At 37.7% G+C, this 17,360-nt stretch overlaps 1 protein-coding gene across 2 annotated transcripts in view; it reads right to left on the bottom strand.

The window, feature by feature from the left end:
- Positions 1 to 17,360, bottom strand: part of TNKS (tankyrase) — a 157,095-nt gene that overhangs the window by 35,752 nt on the left and 103,983 nt on the right. For both annotated transcript variants that reach the window (XM_053916860.1, XM_053916861.1), the window contains exons 6-11: positions 15,962 to 16,056; positions 14,416 to 14,482; positions 13,926 to 14,112; positions 8,781 to 8,902; positions 7,245 to 7,336; positions 7,083 to 7,161 (exon numbers count right to left, since the gene is read on the bottom strand). In XM_053916860.1, the coding sequence (XP_053772835.1) occupies positions 7,083 to 7,161; positions 7,245 to 7,336; positions 8,781 to 8,902; positions 13,926 to 14,112; positions 14,416 to 14,482; positions 15,962 to 16,056 (642 nt within the window). The remainder of the gene's footprint in view (positions 1 to 7,082; positions 7,162 to 7,244; positions 7,337 to 8,780; positions 8,903 to 13,925; positions 14,113 to 14,415; positions 14,483 to 15,961; positions 16,057 to 17,360) is intronic.

The raw sequence follows: 17,360 nt of genomic DNA, 5'->3' as shown, positions 1-17,360 counted from the left end.
CCTCAACGCAGCTTGTTAAATCATGGGAACATAGTTTGAGAATTATTACTCTGAAATACAGAACTTACCAAGTTACTCCTCAGCTTAGTGACTGTTCAATGCCTTCATTTAAACTTGAATGAATCCCTCCACATGTCATTTAAGACCACCTGTAATTTACTTTTACACTGCCTTGCTTTCTACTATATATACGTATTGTTTTATCATAGTCTGATAGGCCTGCCATACCCCAGCTTAGATTATACTGAAGCTCCACTCCGTGAAGGTTAGTTTCTAAAGTCACCGTAAAAGGTAAAATATGCTTTTGGTCGAAATTATCCTTGAACACACCTTAGCAATGCAATGGGAGAGGCAGACATAAACCTAACACCAGCCAGTGTTACCTCCAGTGTCTGAGCGGATCGACTGAACAGCAGGTAAAGTACAGACGGTATTTTTAAACATTAAAAACGCTGTGTGTAAGATGAGCTTCTCTCTATAAATATGAATGGTGAACCTGAGGCACAATATAGAAAACAGTGGATTCACACTCTTTAATGATTATATTTCAAATGGCCATATAAATAAATATCTACACAGAACTGTCGATTTTGTGTCTTGACACTATAACCTAGGGAATGGGGGTGGGCATTTTACAGCCTTTTCAGCTTGAAGGTAAAAAACACTATCTCATCCCTCTTTACAAAAATCTCAAAAAGCGATTTTTGTTGAATACTGCCAATGATTGTGCCAGCTATTATACACGCACCTCGAGTCTCTATGTCTGTCATTGGTTTTCTATGGGAAAGCAGTCTGATAGGAAGTATCTACCTTCCCGAAGCAGGATTTTGCTCACGCCACCTTCCTATTCAAGCATTTCCTCTGGCTCTCCACGTACTACGAGAACAAAACCACAACTCTCCTCTGAGACTACCCAGATCCTGCTCCGATACATCTTTTCAGATTTTCATTATTCTTCTGTACCCAGTAGACTAATCATAACTTCTGGCTAACAAATTCTCTTTGGCTGACCTTGTGTGTATTATTTGTGAACCTTCAAAGTTCACATGGAATTAAAAAAAAAAACAATCAAGCTCTCCAAAAGGAGGTATATGTAAATGTTATAATGATACATAATTTCTTTGCTTTAGTACAGGGGTGCTTACCTTCTCACATGCCCTACGTGCCTGAGAAAGCCCTCCCTGAGCACAGCTGATCAGACTGGAGGATGCCAACCCAGCAGCTGTGCTGAGCGCACTCAAGTCTCACTCATGTTCTCCCTTCCTCGTCCCGGAGACTCAGGAGAGGTGGTAGCTGCAGGAGGCATAGTTCTAAGTCAAAGACATAAGGGAGGGGCTGCAAAGGCCATATTTAGACCGTATAAAAGTAAAACAGGAAAATATAGTCCATTAAAACAAAAGATGAGGCAGATGAACAAAGACTGACAGAAGAAAGAAACTCAGGCAACCTCAGAGAGACAAAGGGAGAGAATGGCAGCCAAGGTACCCAAGGGTCCCCACATTCCTTGTTCTAGTCCTTTGTGACTCTTAGCTACAATTCCTACAGAGTATTTCTACAGGATAACCATATGATTATCTCAGAAAAGCAGCAAGCATATGTTCCCATAAGCACAGAATAGATTTCCATTTGTGCTTAATCTAAAGGTACTTGCTCCGTTACTGGTAACTAATACGTCTCCGAGACGCTGGCCCCTTTGGTGTACTTTGATACAATCAAACCTCAGATATTATTTGAAGTATAAAAGATACTTTGGAACTATAGCTTTAAAAGCACTTTAACACCTTTGGGCTAACAGAAGGTGCTTATCAATCCACTTATAGAATAGAATTAATAAAACCCTTATAACGAGCTAACACATAAGCAAAGACTATCGATCAATTATCAGTGTGAGAAATAAGCCCATTTAATGCCAAGTACTATCGACACAATTTCTCCTGACACACAATATAACTAAGTCTGTCAACTTAAGACATGAAAAATCAAAAAGAAATTTTGTTATCTTCTACACATTTAACAGACGCTCACTAATGACAAAATGGCAGTGCTTTTATGCATGAAAGAAAGTACCTCTGAATGAAACCTTTGTTTTCAGGTATTAATAATACCATATGCGATCAGGGCTCAAGTTCTACTTAATAATAACAGCAGACAAGGCAGGAACAACAGAATGCAGAACGCCAGGGTAGACTAGCAATAATAAAGAACAAACTGATGTATGAAAGATGAAATCTCACTCCTGTTTGGGCTTATAGTCAATTTGCAAAGCAGGGCATCGGTAGAGAAAATTATTAATTTTTTTAATATATAGAAGTTTACTCCGATAAAAGTGGATCTCTCACATAAGTTGGTTAATATCTCCACTTTATTATACTCCTCCTTTCCTTACTGGCCATTTGTTTCCTATCTTTTTGCTAAATATTGCCTGCTTGCCCCTCTGAGTCCAAATCCAGTCTCTGCCCTGCTAAGTGTCTTAGGAAAATCACTTGCATGGATCACATCAATGGGCTCTTGCGGTCTTGAACTTCTTGTTGTACTTGGCCAATGGGAACGATGGCAGGAGACGGGTTGGAATACCGCTGTCAAGCGCTGCAGGCGTAGTCAGGTGGCCTTTTCCACACGGCTATTCCCCGTTCTGGTCCCAGTGACCTTTTCCTTTCCTCGCCCCTTTAGGCCCAGGGATGATAACATCTCCCCACCTGCTACTAGTACTACCTCATTCCTTCTTGACTTCCTTAAACTTGCCCACACCTTTGTATATAATTTCTTTATTAAACTGTCCTCAAATTACCCACTTTGAGTGTGCTGTTTATTGCCAGGGCCTTAGTTTAACTGTCTACTTCTACTTTGGACTGCCTCTTTCCAAAGCTACCAAAGCCCTCATGTGAGAACTGCCAAATTAAATGCCCTTGTCTACCTTGATTCCTCTCTGTAGCACTCATCACCTGTTCTTTCTTCTTCCTCACATTACACTCAATAAACATGGGGACAGGCCCTTCTGTCCCCTCTTCACTGCTCTGTAAATATGGGCAATCCTCGAAGGTTCCTTCCTGCCTCTCAACTCACCTCTCCATCTTTCTCCCACAGGACCCCGCTCATTCCCACGACGTATGGTCACTGTGTTGCTGGCTGCCCGACAGGCATTTCTAATCCTAAACTCTCTTTTATGTACATCACAGTGATTTATTTCCAACTGTTAGGTTTATCTAAATGTTCTTCTATTGCAGCAATTTTCAACTGGTGTGGCGCAAGATTTTTTAAAGCGTGCAATACCTGACCCTCAGGGGCACGGACCTCTTTCCCTTAGACCATCAAATAAAAACATAACAAGAGCCAACACAACTTCCAGTGTGAACGAATCAAAATTATACCTATTTTTATTGCCAGATGGGCAAAAACTGTATTTTTTGGTGTGTCCCAGAATTTTAGTCATTAGTTTGTGTGTGGCATGAGATGGAAAAGGTTGAAAGTCACTGCTCTGGCACATCAACTCCAAGCACAAAACCACTGTCGTGGCACAGGACACCAGTATCTCTCCAGCCTTTCTACTTCCATTTTCTAAGACCATTCCAATGCCCAATTCATTTCCAAGTCATGCAATTATTCCTTCACAAGTGGCTTTCATCTTTTTCTTCCTTCTTCGTTACTAATGCCATTAGATTGGTTTAGGGTGAGCTTCAAGTTTGATAACTGCATTACCTCCAAAGTGTCATCTCCCTCAGTATCCAGCACGCGGTCTCCATCATTTTGCATCTCAGTACTTGTTGAGTTAGTGAATTAAAAAATTATAAAGAGATTATATATATATACACATATGTATATATGTGTTTTATATAAAAGTCAGATAATTAAGGGAAATACATAGTGTGTAAGTTTGAAAAAACAACTAGGGAAAAAATATAATGCTCATACTTACTAGTAATCAAAGTATTGCTTGTGAGCTCAAATAAGGTTCAGGGAATGACTCCAAAGTCACAAAACTAGAAAGTGGAGGATTCTAAGCTGAAAAGTGTGCCTGTCTATGTTAATAGAGACAGTATGTTTAGTCTAACATGCAAAAGAAAGATTTGGCATATATTATTATTACTAAGTTCTTTCTAAGTAAGACATTAACTACTGGTAGTAACTCTCCCTGCCAGATTCCCTGCCTTTCCTGATTCAATGGCCTTAGCTGGAGAATGGGACTCGACCTGAAGAGAAGGCCGCACGATGGGGACGCAGTGCAAGAGGGCAGAATCTTCGTTCAAGGCTGGTGCTGCTTGTTTTGTAGGTGTTTTTAGAATCAAATGGGAAACCATGAGGTGTCTGAAAATCAAATTGAAACTGCATGTTCCCCAGAAAGAGCACTAAGCAAGCACACATTAGGGCACACAGTAGCTGAGCTGGGTTTTTACTAAGGCATTAGTCACCAGGTAAACCAGCCCCAAGGGACAGCAGCCTGTTTTGGAACCAGGGAAGGAGTGACTGGGCGGATGGCAACTGGTATCCATTGGCTCACAGTCCCAATAAATAGGACTCCCCCCTCCCTTGTTAATGTACCTAATAACAGGTATTCTGAATCACCTAATAACAGGTATTCGGGATTGAGTTGAACTGTAGTGGAAAAAGTAGGGAGAATATGCTAGTTTAAAAGTCATTCTACATCACACCAAGGTGTTTAAAGTACATATGCCCTACTGATGAATTTTGACATTACTGATGAGAATGCACTGTGAACATGAAGGGCAGCCAAAGACTGAGAACCACAGACCTAGAGTAGCGCTGACTAGGATAGGTTATAAAATGATGTTATTTTTCACTGAACCTTCATGGTATAAAATGACTCATGGGAGACAACAAATAGATATTTTCCCAAAATCAAGAGCTTATTCATGGTTTTTCCAGAATATTATAAATACCATAAGGTTTTTAATTTTTTAATATTATTTTTAAAGATTGTATTTATTTTCAGAGAGGGGGGAGCGAGGGAGAAAGGAGAGAAACGTCGATGTGTGAGAGAAACATACACCAGCTGCCTCTTGCACGCCAGCAACTGGGGACCTGGCCTGCAACCCAGGCACAGGCCCTGGCCAGGAATTGAACCAGCGATCTTTTGGTTTGTAGGCTTACGCTCAATCCACTGAGCCACGCCAGCTAAGGTGCTATAGCGCATCTTGAGAAATAGGACAATGATAAACATGTGATGCTCGTAAGTGTAGCAGAAAGCCCACTTAGCTTAGTATTCTCTGCTTAAAAGCAACAAGACCTTATTTATGTAACAATGCAGTATGGTACTCTCAAAACAGGTAATAAATCAGTAAAACTCTGTTCCCTTTCATTTCAGCTCATCCTGATTTCTTAATTAAAAACAATTGTCCTTTTAAAGCAAGGATATCCACATTTTTGGATCATGTACTTCATGAATAAAAAATGTTTTAAGAACACTCAATATACATGCTCTCATTTGTAAATTACAACCAAGCAGGGTCCTAATACATAATAAACATGTATAAAACTTGTACAAAAAGAGAAATTACCAAGGGCAGGAAAGAGATGAAACAATTAAAATTTTAAAAATATTTCAATCACTAGTGGTACAAAATACCTTTAGGCTCAATTAAAAAAACCCTGAAAAATCCTTTAAAAGTTGTGACGGAGATGTGCGGGTCTGACTCAGCGCTCCTTTCCGATGGCTGGTCCCAAGGGCTGACAAGGTTCCCCCCAGACACGCAGAGCCGCTGGAGAGAGTGCCCCGTGAGCAACGCCTTCTAAATCGCATGGCTCATTCTTAATGTAATTTGCTAATTACGCTGAAGTTTGAACTGACATTCTGCTACTAAGATTGCATCTTTCTTGATGTTCTTATAAACTGATAAGGAGATGCTGCATTAAAGTGTTTTTCATAGATTCAAAAACCATCTAAACAAATTAAGAAAGACTTTTAAAACAGTTTAGAAATTGGTTTTCACGGTTTTTAATTATATAGATAAGAGAGCTGGGTGATATATTTACATCATTTTGGGGGCAAAAAAAATTAAAGACAATGGACATTTTCTAAAAATCTATTTTCAAAATATCCTCTTCATTTTTAAGTTTCTTTTAAAAGTCAGTTACTTTCTCATTCATTCTAAAATATGTAACTTTTACCTTTAAGGGTCTGATTACGTTTTGTTTTTTTAAAAAGTACCTGTACACAAGTAATAGTCATTTGTTGTCAAAGAACTAGCAGCAAATTTTGAACTCTCTTATTTTTATCAAAAAAAGCACAACGCTAAGTATGACAATTCCTGAAAATACGAATTCACGAACTAGCCAGACCACCTCTGTATGCTGTCAGACTGCCCCGGTCATTCCCTCTTATCATCAGCAGTGGCATTGATAAGGGTTCTACTGCACTGGTTGGGGTAATATCTACCCATCTCCTGAGTGGGACACGTGTAAAAAGTGCAGTACACCGTGGCAAGCTGAAAGTGAACAGGTGCTGAGTCTTTCACTGTTGACCCCGCCCTAGTCAGACTCCCACTCTTCCTTGGGACACACCTCAGGCTGGGACACGGCCCAGACAGGCTGACACCTAATGAGGCCGCCAGCATAAATCTGCACAGCAACTATTAACAGTCTTAATTCCTTTATTCTTAAATAAAGATTACTATTTTCACAAATTAAAACTCTTTAGTATTGAGGTTATTTGAAAAATTATCATTGTCAGTTTGAAGAAATAGAGATGTTCATGAAAATAAAGTGATATTTTGACGACTATTTTCCTAAATTAGTTTCTGATAAACCATCACTGGTGTTGACTATAAAAATACATCAATTCCAGTATTAAAATAAAATAATGCAAAGCTGAGATGTATTTCAAATGCTAAGCCTGTAGTTACATTTTATTGCTTTATAGAAGAATGAAACAATGAAACACAGGTAATTCTTTTTACTAGTAATAAAATTTAAATCAGCTTTCAAGGAGAATCAATGAATTCAAATGCACGCTAACAGTCCTTTATAAAATTATTTTCTCTCTGATTTTCTTGAAGAAATTAACAGCCTTAAGAGCAGCTCGCCACACAGTGCCGAGTCTGGCACTTTGTTTCGGGAGTGTGCCTCACCTTTGCTCCGTGCTTATGCAGGACCTCCATGACGTCGTTGTGAGCTCTTTCGGCTGCAACATGCAGAGGGGTCATGAAGCTGCGGGGAGGAGGAGACAGGGCAGGTTACTAACTCCGAGTGCACTTCCCCTTTAAGAACCGAACAACTGCGACTGCACTTACTCTTTATTTTTCTCATTAACATTTGCTCCTTTTCTGAGTAACAATTCTGTCACTTGTTTGCGCTTGGGATGCAGGGAGGCCACAGCACAGTGCTGTAAATAAAAGTAAGTTAGTAAAATAAGCTTCTATCTAGAGTAGATTTCTGAGTTAAATAGCACATGCTGACTGTTTAGAACACTGTTACCTCAAAATATATACTTTACATTATCAAGATGATCAAAACTCCTCCTAAGTACACTGGAAGTACAAAACGTGTCTTGAAAGAAAGACGAAACTAAGCTCTTAGTTAAGCACTAAGAAAGACTTTTTTCTTTTCCTTTAGCCGATACATAAGTATCCAGTCTGTATTTACTTGCAGGTATCAGAACACTGCCTCTCCAAAGCGACAAGATCTGAACCTAAATTTCTCCATTAGGCTGTCAGCCACATAATCACCACTTCTTCAACTCCTCCAGAGGCACTCCCAGCACAACAGAGAACGAGCCTTCAAGCCCAGGGGCAGGCATGGAGGTGAGGGACCTCAGAGGGTTTAGAGGAAGAAGTATTCTCAGAACTTTTGTTTTATTCTAGATTTATACAACGTTTATATTCAAATCCATTTTATATTAATGTTTGCGTTAAAATTTAAAAAGTAAAAAACTATTCACAATAAATAAAATGAACACTCCAGAAAGCAGGTCAAGTTTATTCTGTGACTTTGAGTATCTCCTGGCATAATGCTGTACAGCATGAATGTATCTGAATCCCAATTTATGAGCCATATTTTTAGGTGTAACACAGTTGGACCATTTCAGTTTGGTGACACTTGTACTGTTGTTGCCACATGCTCCGAGGACAGCTGGACTAGTTCTGGGCCAGGCACCTGAGGGAATGTTAACTGAAGAATATTCAGAGATCTGCGATAGAGGCATCACAAGCGTCTGAATTCTGAATTCAGGAGTACTCTAACCAGCCCTGTACCTGAAAGATCACCCTGTAATCTGGCCAGTCCCAATGACATAAACTAATTTTTCTAGAAGTACCCTAGAAGGGAAAACCTGAATAACTTTGACAACTGGTATGGTCTGGAAAAAAAACCTTTCACAATCTTACCATTTTTTTTTATAATGAATGTACTAATTCTTAGAATGTGATTACTCAAAAGGATAATGCAAGTATCTCTGAAAATACTTTAATTTTCTATGGAAAACAAATATGTATCTGTCTAGCAACCACAAGAAAAAGAAGATTCTATAGAGAGAATCACGTCTTTTACTCAGGAAGGCATTGGCCACAACAGTGGATTTGCTATAATACGGTTGGTTGAAAACAAATGTAAAAACAATTCCCAAATCAAGGTTGAGCAAACAAGTCTATTCTTACCCTGAGAACCATCGCCTCTTGAACCAAATTTAAAAATTAACCCAACCAACATTAAAATGGAAATCCCTGTCACTTCAGTTACCATAGTTATTTTAAGGTTCTAAAACAAAAACCGTATTTTGTGCTCACATCACTATTAAAAACCCACAGAAGGGATTAACAATAAAATCTTACCAACGCAGTTTCATGCGACTGTGGTTGTTTGAAATTAATGATTTCCAAGGCAAGTGTTTTTTTAACTTTGGCTAGGTCTGCTTCTCTGGCTGCTTGTAGTAAAGAATGACCTTTAAATTCATCTGTTAATACAATAATGGTTGACATAACAAAAATTTAAAACCTATAAAATCATTAGCATAATTACAAATAATGAAAATTATTGACTTTACACATTCTCTACTTTAGCAACAGTAGCAGCGTGATGATACAATGATAAAGGCGCAAAGATTGAGGGTGTAAGTTAATGAAAAATTATGAATTATGTATGCTCTGAAATAAGACTGGTTTGTACCGTTAAGAGTTCATAGAGATACATATACAAATATACTCACTCCAGGAAAGTTTTAAAACAAGCATTCTAACTGTCCACCAAATGGAAACCAGTTAAATAACTTGTGAACAATTATCCACTGAAATACTTTGTGTCTCTTAAAGAGAAAAGGTAGACCTGTATTTACTGACACAGAAGTATGTACTATTCAATGAAAATTCCAGTAGCATAAGAGGAAGGATACATTGACCCAAATTTTTTGTACTGTTACTACTACTATTGCCACCACAACTAAATGTAAGTAATAATATAAAGACATTTAGAAAACTATTCACCAAAATATTATGTACTGATTATGTCTTGACAGAGAAGGAACTGAATTATGGAGGAAGTGCCAGAATTTGAAAGTTTTCAAAGAACAATTAACATTTTATTTATTTTTGTATAAGCAAGAGATTATTAAAAAGGGATTTCTAAGTTAACTGCATAAATAAGAATCCAATACTTTAAAAAATTTTTTTAATCTTTTTTAAAAAAAGATTTTATTTATTTTTAGAGAGAGGAAAAGGGAGGGTGAAAGAGAGAGAGAGAAACATCAGTAAGTTGCTTCTCACACGCTCCCAATGGGGGAACTGGCCTGCAACTCAGGCATTTGCCTTGACTGGGAATCGAACCAGCAACCTTTTGGTTTGCAGGCCGGCTCTCAATCCACTGAGCCACACCAGCCAGGGCAGAATCCAATACTTTTATTTATTAAAAACATGTAGTCTTATTTTCTATTTTACAAGTTTGGTTTTTATTTCAAAATGACAACTTATTAACAAAAAGCTGAGAACTGTTCTCTAAAGTCACACAGATGGCCAACAGATATAAAAAGATGCTGAACATCATTAATTATCTGGGAAATGCAAATCAAAACCTCACACCTGTTGGATTAGTTATTGTCAAAAAACTAACAAATAATAAGTGTTGGCAAGGATATGGAGAAAAAGGAACCTTGTGTAGTATTGGTGGGATTGTCAAGCGATCCAGCCACTATTGGGATACTGAAAAGGTTCCTCAAAAAAGCTAAAAACAGAACTATCATACAACCCAGCAATTCCTCTTCTGTATTTATCCAAAGAAAACACAAACACTAATTTGAAAAAACATAACCACCCTATGTTCACTGTAGCATTATTTAAAATAGCCAAAGTATAAAAGCAACCTATCAGTCCAACAACAGACCAATGGATAAAGATGTGGTCAAAATGAAGCAGAAACACACTCACAGATACAGAGAAAAACTGGTGTTTGCCAGAGGGGACGTGGGTGGGAAGATGGATGAAAAAGGTAAAGGAAATACAGAGGTACAAACTTCCAGTTTTAAAAGAAATGAAGTCACAGGATGTAAGATACAGCATAGGGAAAATATTAACAGTATTATAATAACTTTGTATGATGATAGATGGTTACTAGACTTACTGTGGCGATCACATCATAAGGTATGTAAGTGTTATACATGTGAAACTAATATAATACTGTATGTGAACTATACTTCAATTTAAAAAAAGACACAGACACATAGGCACACGTTTCCTACTAACTACTACTCATCATTCAAGGTCTCAGTTTAGATTCTCTGATAAGCCTTCCTATGAAGTCCATTGCACTTACATTCAGCCTAAGTCACAGGGCATATCACGCTGTCTTATCTGCTACGGCAGTCCTGTTGCCTACACAGTGTATTAGCTACTCGGGAAGCTTTTGTTGCACGAATGATGAATATTTATAAAATAGTAGTCATGGTAGGTTCATGGAAATAATTTTTTTCATATAATCTCTTGTTTAGTGGTACATTATCACGGCTAAATTCCTCAAAATACAGGACTTTGAAACTTCAGAAACCCCAAATCCAGGTCAAATGAAAGTAAATCAGTATCTTCAAACAACAAAATTGTAGATTAAGACAAAATTAGGGATAAAGTGAGAGAATTATAAATTGTCATATGTAAGAGGCAGGATCCTGACAACTGTGAAGGAAGGGGGTATTAAGAGCTGATTTCAAGTAAAAAGTATGGTTTTGCTTTGCTCATCCATTCATCTAGAGAAGTTACTCCTTTAAGTGCAGGAAAGTTGGCTCAGAAGAAAACCAAATGGGCAAATTTATGAAAAGCATAAACAGTAAGACTGCAGTACTAAGGAATTATGAAGCAATAATGCAATTAAACAACATAATATTTTCTCAAATAACAAGAAATAAAGTATTCTGTTATCTTAGCTCTTTAAAAAAAAGTAACGATTTCTGCTCAAATTGACTTCCAAATTTAAAATATTTAATTGATAAATACTCCAGATTAAAAAATAACCCAGAGAATGAAAAACACATTCTATCGATTATATAACTGTCTTTGTAAATGCAAGGGTTACATACAGGTTTGTTTTTAAAACCTCAGGTAAGTGAAGTAGTTAAAAAAAAGTGGCGAAACTGCAAATTACTCAAACTTACCCTGAAAACTTAATATTTATAAAATGCCTTAAAAGTTTCTCTTTCTAAATGCAGCATGAAGCAAAACTGAAAGCCACAGTATTTTAAGCTCCAGTTATGTGCAGAACGCAAACTACCTCGTTCATCTGGCTTCACAAAGACACAGATAACAAAAGTAGACGAGAGCGGGAACAAAGTGTGTGTGAAGAAAACGCTGTAGGCATAGGTCGGACGGGAATACCGTTGTTGTGATCTATCTGATGTTCTTAAAGAGCTTTCTGTAACTGTGGACACCTGGGGCAAAGCAGGGGCATGGAGAGGAAAGGTGGGGTTGGAGAACTTCCAACTTCATTAATTCCTTTTCTTCAGATAATTCCTTGGTAGAATCTTGTTTAATAAAATAAAGGAGACACTGAGAAGTTCAAAAAGTTATCAGGGAATTTCTTCCTTTATAAAACTATACATGTTTAGGTTAAATCTTCATGTTTATGTTAGAATCAGACCAATGAAATGTAATACAAAACCTCACAATAGTAGTCAAATTTGCAAAATGATTGAAAGGAAAAAAAAAAATGGTGACATGGGGATTAAGCCGAGCCCCGGGTATAAACTAAAAGAAGGAAATGAGAAACAGATTAAAAAATAGTTCTGAGTTAAGATCAATTCAATAACCTGAGTGCACCCACAGGGCACTGTGATAGGTTGGGGGCAGGTGGAGATGCAGGCCCGGACACAGGCACCACCCACTCAGGCTACTGCGCAGGCACTAAGGACAAAGAATTTACACCCCAGGACTTTCTAGGAATTTAAATTTCTCTGGGAAGATAGGACATACACACAGAAAAATGAACTATGTAATGCAAGATAACATGCGGCAGGAGTCGTCTGAGTGGGAGAGGGAATAAATGCACTTCTACAAGGGTTCACTGCCAAGACGTCTGCCCAGGTATGATCTGGTTTGCGCTCGCCTGTACTCTAGTAGATCTCATCTGTTCCAGTACCAAAGTAAGTTTAAATTTTCACTGAAGATCAAAATTGAAAAGATCTCTTTCTGCGTTAACATGAACTACTCTAAAATTTTAACGAAAAAGATGTTAACAGAATTTTGACTGTGTCCCATTTCTAAAGTTATCATTTAAAGATCTCTCAGGTGTTTAAATCCAGTTACCTGATTCTTAGAATCCCAGATGTAAGAGAGAATACCAACCATAGGACCAGTTAAAAAAATAGGTAAACAATGCCTAGTTCAACTTAATCCTGAAATGCTCACATACAGAGTTAAATATATCTCAGTATTTGATATGACAAGTGAATGTAATGTGGTATCCTGAATGAGATCCTAGAAAAGGAAATGGACATTAGGTAAAAACTAAGAAAATGTGAACAGAATATGGCTTTTAGTTAATAATGTTATCAGTACTGGTTTGTTAATTGTGACAAATGTTCCATATTACTGTGAGGTGTTAACAATAGCAGAAACCTCTGCTATGGGGTATATGAAACCTCTGTACTGTTTTCATAACTTCTCTATAAATCTAAAGCTAAAAGTTTACTTAAAATATATGCATATATAGATAGATAGATAGATAACAGGTATTAGCATTTTAGATTACCTCCACTGAATCTTAAAATTTATCTTCATGTACCATATTTTTTGGACTATAAGACACATGGAACCATAAGACACACCTAGGTTTTAGAGGAGTAAAAAATAGCAAGAAAACCCCAAAACAAAACAAAACAAAAAACCCCGCCCCCGCCCCCACCCCAGCGAGCCAGGTACACTACATTCGGACTATAAGACACACCCCCATTTTACTCCCAAATTTGGGACAGGAAAAGTGCGTCTTATAGTCTGAAAAATACGGTAAATGTGGGCAGAGATTTTACTTGGGGTCAGGCACACATAAGAAATAGAACATGAGTGCGCGACACTGCAGGGCTGGGAAACAGTGAGTGCCCGGAAGTGTCAGCTGTCATCTACCACAACCACAGCACAGGAATGTGAGTTCTGTGGGCGCAGATTTCTTTCTGGGTTTATGCTGCTGTATTTCCACTGCACAGCACATAGTAGGTATCAATAAATGGTTAGTGACTGCCTCATTCTCAGCCTTAAAAAAGGCAATGGTGGGGGGAGTCTTACCTTGTAGAATTAGGTTCGAATAAATAAATAATATGAATGTAAGTTTCCTGTGGAAGCACGAAGAAAAGTATATGATCGGAAATGAGGATTTTAAACCAGTGTATATGTCAGAATGGAAGGATATTATCCAAGTCGGGCAAAATACCAGCCCTAATAACTGAACAAAAACGAGATATTCTACTTTGCAACAAACAACGGTGATTTCAGGATACAAATACATACAAGTCAATCTCTCCCGGAGCTCAGGAGTTGGAGCCATGTCCACAGCGCTCTTCCCGTGGCAATTGACTAAAGTGGGATCAGCGCCGTGGCTGAGCAACAGAGAGCAGACCTCCACACGATTCTTGGAAGCAGCCTCATGGAGCGGAGTGAACTGCCAGAGGTCCATAGCATTAACACAGGCTCCATGCTGAGTCGAGAATAAAGTTTTAGGTCAGTGATCATTTCGCTGGATCAGGTAACACTTAGAAGACATTTATTTCACGGTAAATGTCAGATACAACTCTTTCAAATGTCAATGCATGTTTTTAATTATATTAATTTTAGCTTTTAAAAAATAGTTTAAAATAAGTTGAATGTTTTAAAATTTTAAGGCAATGATAAAACTTAAAAAAATTGTTTTATTCTCTTAAAAAATCTTATTCAGTAAAAAACACATGAAAACTCATAAGTTTAAAAGCAAATAAAATTCAATGTTTTAAATTTCTTTTACCTTTAGTAGCAGTTCTGTGACTTCATAGTGTCCATATGAACACGCATTATGAAGAGGCACAAGCCCCCTACATGGAAAGAAGGCAAATGGAAATACTGAAATTTCAAACAACTTACTAGAGTCATTTATCCAAGAAGTGCTAAGAAACAAAAACTTAATCAATCCCAATATAATTATATTAAAAATATTTTAAAGAATTTAACTAGATGATACAAAACACAGTTAATGTTTAACCTTTTGTATTTATTTTGTATTTTGTGTACATAATCCTTAAGTATTGATAAAAACACCAATTAGAAAAGCATTTAGGCAAACGAAGAACATGTGCTGACTGACAACTGCATGCTTTATACATAAAGTATTTACAGTAAATAAATGTTAATGGATAGAGAGCTGAAATATTCCTACCATTCTGTTTGACTTTCAAGGTACTTTCCAGTATAAGAATCAAATGCCCAAACTACTGTAAGTTGCATTTCAAAGTATCATTCTGCGAGTCAAAGACCCCTTGTGCTGTACTTCTCTTGATGGGCTCACCTACTGCACGCCCATCTGTGTCAGACACGCACAAGGGAACAGACGTACAAGAGCATCAGGCCTCTGCACCCCTACTCTGTGGGGACGCTGCTCGTGCAGGCATTCAACCTGGCGCAGGCAAGAGAGAAATAGCACGGAAAGGAGAAGGCCTGAAATGGACGGTGCCCCTCTGAAAACTCTCTCACGTGCTGAGTTCTTTCTTCCTGTCCATGTTTCCTGGCATGGGAAGGGGCACAGTAAAAGAAAACCCTCCTCCAGGGCTTCTCCTTCTTATGCTGCCAGTTCCAAGAGTATAACATAGATCTACTTTACCTGAATAATAAGGTCAAATTATCATTTTGATCTTAAGGTGGAATAATGAGAAATGTTAGCCCATCCTATAGGGCAGCAGACTCAATTCTCATGTCCCTGGAGACTAGGTAGGAAAAGGGTACAAAGTTTTCCAAAGTACACCTACTCAGAGAGAAAATGGCATAACTGCTTTCTTTGATGCCCTCCCCCAGGCACACCAACCTTCTTAAGGAACTTTTAGGTTTCCTTAGGTCAGATATCCAAGATCTCATCGGGAAAGAGCCAAATTAGAGTACTGTATACTTAGGATTTTGGTTTATTAATAAGAGATGATCCTTTCATGCTGGATAAATATGATAGCTATATTAGAAGATGATCAGAATTTTAAATGTTTTCTGTCTTTCTGAAATGCAACTTGAGGTGAAAAATAATAATTGCAATCGAGAGAAACAAATTTTAACTTCAAATACTAGAACTGCAATAAAATTAAACTAATTAAGGAAATTATTATGAGACGCATCCTTAATAAGTAGTACAAGTATATAAAAATAAAATAAAATCAGAGTTGCAAACCTTCTTAAAATGCAACCCAAGCTGTAAAAAAAGGGATGTATTATCTTCTTTGCCCAGTGCTCGACAACTTTAGCACACCAGGTGTTGAAAACAAAGCACACCATCCACGAGCAAAACCATTAAAGGAAATAACGAACACACCTACCCTTTGTCTTTCGCGTGGACATCAGCACCGTGCTGGAGAAGCAGCTGAACTATGCGAACTCTGTTGTAGCCCGCTGCTAGATGCAAAGGAGTAGACTAGAAAACACACAAAAAACCCACATTCACTTCTTCAGGTCCATAATTCTTGCTTTGTCATTTAATCTAGATGTGTTTAGATTTAAACCAATGAGTGGTAACAAACACAAAAATTACTGAGTTGAAGTGCCAAAAATCTATTTCCTAACTGGATGAGAGACAATTCACTCACTCAGTTCAAGAGTAAATTCCCGTTTCAGCGCCACCCACCACTTCTCTCACTTGTCTGTGGAGGCCTCTGGTGACTGAGCCCTACCCTAACTTCTCTGCGCCACTTCTGACCCCTCCCAGCCACAGCCCCCGTCACTGTCCCGAGAAGACTTGTCCGGGCTCCCACTGCTCAGAACCAGAAACCTTCTTCCTTGGCCTGTTCAAATCCCATCCCCCTTTCAAGTTTTAACTTTTCTATCCCATTTCTACCACCTAGACTTACTCAAAATTTCTCTTAAATAGGAAAGGTTGAAAAGCCTCCCTCGAGAACTGTTTGAAGAAACTTTAGTGGAAAACAGAACGGACAACGGACCATATTCATTCCATGAGGCTGCTAGCAATGGGTCAGAACTAATTTGCTACATTGCATGCAATGAAATATGCCAAGGTAGCACTTAATTCTTTTATTTTACATACTACACATGCAGTATAAATAAATACAAGAAGAAAATTAAGTTTCTTCCCAACTAATTCCTGCCACATTTTAATTTGAGCCAAATTATTGAAAGGGTCTCTGTTGAAATTTAATGTAGTAATTAAACTCAACTTTTAAAAAATCAGAAATAACATTATTTAATTAAAAGTTTCTCTACAACCACAGCAATTTTTCCACTTTTGCTCATTTCCTTGAAGTTTAAATACTGTAACATCTTTTCACACAGGGCCTAATATACTTGCATGCCCTCTCATTTTTCCTGTTTTCTATTTGGACCTTGGGATTTAATAAGATTTTCAACTTATTTCCTTTACATACTACTCCAAATGTCGAGATACCAAAGAATGACTAAATACTGTATTATCTGTTACTGCATTCATAGCACTCCACACATTTTATATATTCTGATTGTCTCTAAGTTAAAAAAATAGTTTTTGAGCAAACACAGCTAATAATGAGGAGACCTCATTACAAGAATAGTGAATAGGAAGTCAAGAAACCTGGTTATATTCCTGGATCTGATGAAACTGAAAATCGTATTACCCATGTATTTTAGCTTCTTCATGTGTAAAACACAGATAAAACACCCATCCTGGCTATCTTAAAAATGAGTGAAAATGAAGTTTTCTCCCATAGAAAAGCATTTTGAAAATATAAA

This window comes from Desmodus rotundus, chromosome 13, assembly GCF_022682495.2.
Source record: "Desmodus rotundus isolate HL8 chromosome 13, HLdesRot8A.1, whole genome shotgun sequence".
In the NCBI taxonomy this organism is placed as follows: Eukaryota; Metazoa; Chordata; class Mammalia; order Chiroptera; family Phyllostomidae; genus Desmodus; species Desmodus rotundus.
This window is presented reverse-complemented; position numbering and strand designations above follow the sequence as displayed.